Raw genomic sequence first — 8,623 nt, forward strand, 5'->3', positions numbered from 1 at the left:
CACATAACCATGCATCTTATGTCACTCCATCTAGGCCTCAGCACAGAAAGTAGGAAGCCACACATGACCGGAATCTGTTTTTTTAAGCACAACTTTCCATGCAGTAAAAGAAACACAAATACTCACAGAGCTCCGAGTACCGGTGACAGCCCCTGGCCAGCTGCTGGATATACCTGTGCAGAACATCAGTGAGGAGGTCGCAGGCTGTGAGCTGAACTGAGTCCCAGCCCAGCGCCTGGCATATCTGCGCCACCGACACCCGCAGCAGCGAACGGGCATAGCTCTCACACATCCCGCCGGCTCCCTGGAGGGTCTCTATCCTGTCAATTCCCGGTGCAGGCGGTGCTCCTCGTCCTCATGATGCACTAAACCCGGAGGAATCAGAGAAAAGAGCGGCGAATCATTGCACTGTTGACATCTAAAAGAATAAACAGTTTGGCGCTAATGCAGAAGCCGCCATCTTGTTCTCGCGTACAAACCATTGCCGAGCGAGTCGCTTAGACCTGCGCAGGACTGAGCGACGAGAGGTTCAGCTCCATTGTGCTGCTATCAACTGCGCAGCCTTGAGGGGGAGGGTTTCGAAAGAGGAGGCCGGTGATTGGCTGTTCGGTTCGTTTGACCATAGACATATAATCGATCTAGGTTACTTCCTCTGTCACTTCACATAGCTGAGTGATATTTTAGTCCGCCATCTTGGGTGAGGCTAAACCCCACTCCTGAAAGCGGTGTTACCAACGTTAACACGCCGTTACACCCAACATACTGGGAATTTAATTTGTGTAGTTTCTTTAAAAGTGATAATGTATTAATATAGTCGTCTCCAACCTCTGACGTATAGACATCTGTTCTGTTTATCTGTGAAAAGCAAGTACCACTCAATGTTGTAATGAGCGTCGAGTGGTCAACAAGTATAATAAAACACTTCGAGACATGAAGACATTGACATTGAAGACATTGAAATTGCACTCAGATAAATTCATTCCTAAATAATGTCATTTTTTGTATTTCCACTGCTCCTATAGCTGTATAATCTACAGCCACTACAATAAATACATCAACACAATTTAGCATGGTGTGAATATGTGTAATTTAATTGCATGATTATCAGCCTCTATGACTGCACTGTAGTTCTCAAGGACCAGGAATAGAGATCCCTGCTACTGCGCTGAATCATGCGGTTACAGTTGCGTTTTTCTTCATGAGGAAACATGACATATATTTATACATGCTGTGTTCATTTTAATTAGGCTGCACGTAGGATCTTGCAGTTTCTAGTGCAACTGAATTATGTGTGGTAAAAACACGTTAAATGGTTTTACCATGGTACAATCACAGTACAGTGTATTGTGTTGCACCTTGATAAAATCACAATTACTATAGTGTGGTTTACCATGCGTCAATCAGAGTAAAGTGTGGTGCACTGTGGAAAAAATACGGTAAAATGTACTGTGGCAAAAACACAGTAAAATGTAGATTAATAGCAGGCTACAATGCTTTAGTATAGGAGTCATTCATAAAGTGTTGTAGAGGGCAATGACGTGTCGTAGGGGACAGGGGGCGTGTCCATCTCTCTCTCCAAGACTAGACCTTGAGACCCCCACAGTGCTGTGATGAGAGCAGCACTTAGTGATATTTCTAATGAGGGAAAAAATCATGTCGATATGTTGCAATAATGTATTCATTTCATACATTTCAGTTATAGCCTCTTAATTTCAATTTAAAAAAACATGACATTTATTAATGTATTTATTTAAATTTATAATTTTTTAGTTTATTTTCTCACCCTTTCGATTTTCATTGACAAATTAATTTGATGTCTTTCAAATATGAAAGACTTAATCATTCTTTACACTGTTTTCGATTAAAGAAAGCTTGATATAGCTGTGGAGTCACACAAAAAATACATCAATCAGCCATAACATTATGTCCACTGACAGGTGAAGTGAAAAACACTGATAATCTTGTTATCATGGCACCTGTCAGTGGGTGGGATATATTAGGCAGCAAGTGAACATTTTGTCCTCAAAATTGATGTGTTAGAAGCAGGAAAAATGGGCAGCGTAAGGATCTGAGCGACTTTGACAAGGGCCAAATTGTAATGGTTAGACTGGGTCAGAGCATCTCCAAAACTGCACTCTTGTGGGGTGTTCCCGGTCTGCAGTGGTCAGTACCTTTCAAAAGTGGTCCAAGGAAGGAAAAGCGGTGAACCGGCGACAGGGTCATGGGCGGCCAAGGCTCACTGATGCACGTGGGGAGCGAAGGCTGGCCCGTGTGGTCCGATCCAACAGACGAGCTACTGTAGCTCAAATTGCTGAAAAAGTGAATGCTGGTTCTGATAGAAAGGTGTCAGAACACACAGTGCATCGCAGTTTGTTGCATATGGGGCTGCGTAGCCGCAGACCAGTCAGGGTGCCCATGCTGACCCCTGTCCACTGCCGAAAGCGCCTACAATGGGCATGTGAGCATCAGAACTGGACCATGGAGCAATGGAAGAAGGTGGCCTGGTCTGATGAATCACGAGTTCAAGGTGTTGACTTGGCCTCCAAATTCCCCAGATCTCAATCCAATCGAGCATCTGTGGGATGTGCTGGACAAACAAGTCCGATCCATGGAGGCCCCACCTCGCAACTTACAGGACTTAAAGGATCTGCTGCTGACGTCTTGGTGCCAGATACCACAGCACACCTTCAGAGGTCTAGTGGAGTCCATGCCTCGACGGGTCAGGGCTGTTTTGGCGGCAAAAGGGGGACCTACACAATATTAGGCAGGTGGCCATAATGTTATGGCTGATCTGTGTATATATAGCACAGAAGGAAAAGACAGTCCTGATGTGATTAAATAATGCAGTAACACAAAATCTCTATTGGTAATGGAATAAGCTGATTTGTCTGCATGATCAGATCTCCTTGGACTTTTGCACCACTCGTTTTTATATAGAACAAAAATAAGTTGTCTTCAGATTTAAAAGGTCCATTATGTATGTACTTCAGGGCTACTAATCTTAGCCAGTACAAGCTGAAGTTAAGAATAAAAAACTTCCAGCAGTCAGAGACAGAAAAGTGATTTAGCTATGCATGCATGGGAGCAAGAGACAAATACAAAACATACAAATGGTAATTTAATTTTGTCAACTTCAAATGCACACACAGTCAATACCAATCATTTTCTAATATTTGTAAAAAATATTAGCTTGCCATTAATGTGTGTTTCCATAATGTATGTAACAAGGCAGGAAAATGTCAGGGTCAAGTCAACCATGAGAATAAAGTTAAAACAATGATTCAAGTCTGTGTTAGAATATTTTTATTCAGAGATATTTTACAAACAGGTTGATAGGTTTTCCATGTATACTTGACAGAACTGACAATTGCTTTCGCATGAAAACCACAAGTTTACTGAAGTTGACAAAAGTTGGTCTTGCTGGTTTACCTAAAAAGAGAACAAATTATGGAAGGTAAGACATTGTCAGAATAAATTAAAATTGTCTGGTGAGAGCTGTTTAGGAAATGTAGATTTAAACTAATTACAGAATTTTACATTGACCATCAGGAACCCTAAATGTAAATTTCTGTATACAGTCAAAAGTCATAAATGTTTACCAGGAACTACCAGGAAGACAAACAAAGGGCACTCATTTAGATCACATTTTCTATTCTAAGGAATGTTACCTTTGTTTCAGTTTTGATTAAACCACACCTCAATTCCTGAGAAGATGTTAGAAATAAAATGAAACAAAAGCAGGGGAGTAAGGAGTTAAGAAATTAATTAAGAAAATGTAAATCACAGAGTCCAAACCAAAGATGAAACTCTGGGGGGAAAAGTGTGTCAACTTTATTTTGTATTGATAAGGGGACGAGAAAATAAAAAAGTCAGCATAAATCAAGAGATCTTTGTTTTTTATTATTTTTTTATTCAATAAATACATTGTTTGAAGTAATCTCTTCACCTTTCCATTTCAAGCGTGACCTTCCATTTTGGATTTCTCTGCAGTTTTAATGTGGGAATTGACAAACTACAGCCTGGACCAAATCACTACTTTGTCCCACCTTGCTTCTCTCTTCTATAAACCATCAAATACTGTATTTTGTATTTGCTAAGGCAGGGTGGATAGTGATTGTCTCGCCAAAACAAACAGCTGTCAAGGAGCTCTTGCTTACTCTAAAATGAATAATATACTCACAGAGCAGCAGCACCAGAGATGATCTCAATAAGCTCTTTGGTGATGACGGCTTGACGGGTACGGTTGAATGTAAGAGTCAGCTTGTCAATCATTTCAGCTAAAGAGAATGAGAGACACAAATTAACATGTTAAAAACAAATGTACACCTTCTCCAATTTCCAGAGTTCAAATAACTCCATAAAAGAGTGCAATAGGGTTAAGGCTATAATTACACAAGTACACGTTTACAGAAGTCCTCACATTGCCTTAAATGATGATACTAAGAAAGAAATCATACAACTCAAAACAGAATATGCAAATCTTGGCCAAGAAAGGCCTAGATCAAATTAAAACTTTGAACTACCCACAAATTGCAAATGAAAAACCAGTACCCTAGCCTAATTTAATAAACTATCAGGAGCCAATCTAAATAAAAACAGAAATACAGAACTGGTTGGTAGTGTATTATTCACAGGCCAATCAAAGGTTTGATTTGGTGTAGGTTTTAGACTGAAAGATGAAAAAACAACAATCTTACAAGCATTCTTGCTAGCACTGTCCATGGCAGTCATCCTGGCGCTCTGTTCACTGGTGGTGGACTCCTTCATACTGAAGTAAATGATATTGACCAGAGCAAACTCCTGGTAATTTCTCAGAACATCAGCATCAATATCATCATAGATGCCCATGTTTTCTGAAAAGGATCAAAAGTGAAACTATTAAATACAGACTTAATGCCAGGAAGAATACATCTTAAAATAGCTATAAAAAGAAAATGTGCATTGACAAAAACTCAATTTTCTTTTTAATTCAACAGTGTAGGAAGCATTACTAACTATACCCTGGGCTTTTTTCTTCATTTTGTTTTTATCCAAACAACAAAACAGGCATCTGATAAAGTTTAATCTTTTTACAAAAGTCAGACGTTTCAGTAACAACTCTACCCGACATTTAATATTTTCAGAATACTTTGCATTCCTCATTTGATGGAGGCAGTATATTTTCTCAGTTTGAGAATTTTCACACAGCTGTTTCTTTACATATATATATACACACACACATACGAATAAAAGCATATCAAAACGTTGCTTTGTCCGTGGGCAGGCGATTGGGTGATGTGGCCTGGTACTGGGTGTAACGATTTCCGATGAGCAACGAGAGATGAACCTCGATTGTGAACTAGAGGTGATCAATCTTGCTGAATATCCTTTCATCAAGTTTTGAGTGAATATAATACGAAAAACATTTTGGAAAAGGTTCCTTTTAGGCAATATATACATACCTGAACTTGCAATGGTATCAATAGAGTACAACGGCTTCTCTGAGGTTTTGTAGGAAATTACAGACCTAAGAGGGGAAAAGCAGAAATTCAAAAATATGACCACAATTTATACATTTACCACTGCATGTCATAATACTTATAATGAGATTTTTAAAATCTAATCTCTGAAACATTGACTTCAGAATGTGCAGAGAAGGTGAATTTTACATTAATCTTCACATGAGTGTGGTTTTAGAAATTGCTCTGCAAACAAGTTTTCGGCCCACACAGTTTATGTCCTGACAAACCTTGCATATAATGAGGTTCAGGATTCTTACCTGAACCGGTTGAAAACAATGGAGCCTTGGTCAAACTCATATCCCGAATTGAGCAGTTCGGTGGCAATTATGGAAGCATCCCCAAATGTAGGGGGTTTACGTCCCACTTCCTTAAAATTCAACAGCATGTGATTTCCGTGGGTCCTGTTGGGAAAAGTAAAATGTCATGCTTTAATCCGAGGGTACAAACAAAAATATTATAGTGTCTCTTGGTACTTGGCCGTTTTGCTGAAGCTACAAATATTGCATCTTGTATAAAATCAAGTCTTACAGAAACCCAAACAAACTAAAAACAACACATTTTGGAGATTTTCATTAAACATCATGGAGATCCTTGGTGAGTACATGCATTTGACATTGTTACTTGTTTACAGACCCAAGAGGGATCATTGTTACTTGTACTATTTCCTTTAAAAGAGCAAACTTTGAGAGACTTGGAAACCTTGAGACCCATTCATCTTGTATAAAATCAAGTCTTAAAGAAACCCAAACAAACTAAAAACAACACATTTTGGAGATTTTCATTAAACATCATGGAGATCGTTAGTGAGTACATGTATTTGACATTGTTACTTGTACTACTTCCTTTAAAAGAGCAAACTTTGAGAGACTTGGAAACCTTGAGACCCATTCATGACCGGATTGCATCATGAAGATTAAGCGTCTCTCAGAGATTACCTGTGGAGCAGACCTCTCAGCTTGTCCCCAATGCTAACCACCATGACCTCCTTCCCAGCGCTGGTCAGGTTGCCAATCTCGTACTTCATGGCCTTGGCCACACTGCTGTGAATGGCACCGCAGAGGCCACGGTCGGAGGAAACACCAATAATAATGTGCTTGTTCTTGTCCTCCGGAGCCTTGATATCGGCTTTCTCATAGAGGGCTGAAAACACAAAACTCGAGTCAGAATTGGCAGGGAACACAAGCACAAGGGGCGAGGAAAACGTACAGCAGTGAGAATCCATGTGGTTTTGGACCCTGAATTCCACATTCCACAAACTGTGTATCTACACCAGCACTTTGATAGTAGAGTTATTCTACGGTTAGTTCATATTTTGGTCTGAATTCTTCTATTGTACAAAATAAGTGTTGCAGATATTTGTATTTATATATTTTAAAGAAAGACTTTATAACCATATCTTAAGGATGTATGAGGCATTATTTGTGCATGCCACAATACAGATTACACTGAAAGAGCATAGGTCCCAAAATAGACATGTAACCAATCGGGAAAAGGTCCTGGAAAATCTCACGCACCTAGGGCCCCGGTCCCATAAACACGCGCCGGCTTCAGAGAGCGCTCAGCCCTGGCATACTTGGCTGCAGCAACCATCTTCATGGACTTGGTAATCTTCTGGATGTTCTTGATGGACTTCAAGCGAATGGTGACTGGGAGGAAAAGAAAAAAAATGTAAAAGCTTTAAAACAATCTTTACTGGGAAGGCTAAAGAGAAAAGATCCAATGGTTCATAATCAAGCAAGGGATGTTTGTGATATAGTGATTTCCATTTCATCCTCCTTCACAATCTTGTCTCCAGCATTGGATTAAAAACTATAAACATCCTTGGTACCAATAGCAATAAATCATGCTGAACACCTTTCCAATTTGTAGACTCCAGAAAACTAACAAGCTCTCTAGTTAAGGCATACTGTGCTGCTTCAGCAAACATGGAGAAAGAGAAATAATGTTCATCCACACTTTACTAAAAGTACCAGATACTTAGCAGTTTGCTCAAAGGTAGTTTATATAGCATATATAGATCTACACAAATGGAAAACATAGTACTTACTGTCCTTCAGCGTAGCCATGTTTCTGACTTGGCCACTGCAAGAAAAATAAAAATAAGATTGGTTAGATCTCTATTAACCTATATTTCTATATATAATGAGCCTGAATCGATGCATGGGCAGGACAAATGCAAGAATATGCACTAGTGTAAAGGAGGTTGCGCGTGACATTAATTTAAAATCTACAACCTAAACATGACAATTACAAAACCATTTTCAAAGATTATTATAGAGACTTAATGCAAGATATGCGTATACATAAATAATACAATCATGATCTTAACTATAGTCTTACCCGTTTAAATAAAATGACAGCAATTGTCAGGATTAATACAATTAAACAAACAGCAGGACACCAAAGGAGCAACACCAGGTCAAATCTAAAATAATACGTTTCTTACGTCTTTGCGGTGTGTCTGAACGTATTTCAAAAAACAGACTTTCTATCTGAAGAAAGTGACATTGAGATTGCTGCACTCTGTATTCATCCATAAGTCACTATGCAAATGCAACTGTTTTTAGGGCCAACAAAGATACACCACAAATGCAGCTTTAAAGAAAATATATATTAGTATCGTAGCTGGCATAAATTGCGATTTTATGTGAGTGTATTTGACTTAAAATGCCAACAATGTAATCCTTTAGCCTGAACTTGGCCGCCCTACCGCTCACTGCAGCGGCCTGCCGGTGATTTGCTCTAAGAACAATCGCACACGCCAGCACTGCAAAAAGCAACATACAAACAACCTGAGGTCCAGCAACAAACACCCATTAATTAAAAAATCCATCGTTAGACATAGACTTTGACATTTAGATAAACATTACCATTGTGGCAGAAAGACCAGAGCGCTGGTTCGGGAGAACATGGTGACTCCGATGAAGGTCAGACTCCACAAACTGCGCACGCGTCAACACCCGAGCGCCTCGTAGGCTGTGACACAAACCTTCGTCACGTGATCCCACCCAATCTCGCGATATCGTTACGACTCTTGTCGTTGCGCTTTGGAACTCATGTTTTGATGACGAATCTCCAAGACCACCTCCGCAAAACGGGCGAAGAGAGGTGAAAGGTCATTG

General features: G+C 39.7%; 2 protein-coding genes across 4 annotated transcripts in view; both read right to left on the minus strand.

Annotated features, from left to right (window-relative positions):
- The window catches only part of taf3 (TAF3 RNA polymerase II, TATA box binding protein (TBP)-associated facto), a 62,359-nt gene extending 61,864 nt beyond the window's left edge, over window positions 1-495 (minus strand). The window contains exon 1 of the mRNA XM_066705085.1: window positions 127-495. Coding sequence (XP_066561182.1) covers window positions 127-292 — 166 coding nt within the window. The 5' untranslated portion in view covers window positions 293-495. The remainder of the gene's footprint in view (window positions 1-126) is intronic.
- Window positions 496-3,286: 2,791 nt separating this feature from the next.
- Window positions 3,287-8,525, minus strand: atp5f1c (ATP synthase F1 subunit gamma). 3 transcript variants are annotated; one of them, XM_066705090.1, is made up of 10 exons: window positions 8,372-8,525; window positions 7,549-7,583; window positions 7,016-7,147; window positions 6,437-6,641; window positions 5,759-5,902; window positions 5,442-5,506; window positions 4,698-4,853; window positions 4,181-4,277; window positions 3,669-3,704; window positions 3,287-3,429 (listed from the first exon to the last, which is right to left on the minus strand). In XM_066705090.1, the coding sequence occupies exons 1-9, from the start codon at window positions 8,410-8,412 to the stop codon at window positions 3,698-3,700; spliced, it is 882 nt and encodes a 293-aa protein (XP_066561187.1). In that variant the 5' UTR covers window positions 8,413-8,525; the 3' UTR covers window positions 3,287-3,429; window positions 3,669-3,697. The 3 variants fall into 3 exon arrangements, with proteins under 3 accessions (XP_066561187.1, XP_066561188.1, XP_066561189.1); XM_066705091.1 differs by lacking the exon at window positions 3,669-3,704; XM_066705092.1 differs by lacking the exons at window positions 3,287-3,429; window positions 3,669-3,704 and having other exon boundaries at window positions 4,177-4,277.
- Between the last annotated feature and the right edge of the window lie 98 nt (window positions 8,526-8,623).

Source organism: Amia ocellicauda, chromosome 5 (genome assembly GCF_036373705.1).
Source record: "Amia ocellicauda isolate fAmiCal2 chromosome 5, fAmiCal2.hap1, whole genome shotgun sequence".
NCBI classification, from domain to species: domain Eukaryota; kingdom Metazoa; phylum Chordata; class Actinopteri; order Amiiformes; family Amiidae; genus Amia; species Amia ocellicauda.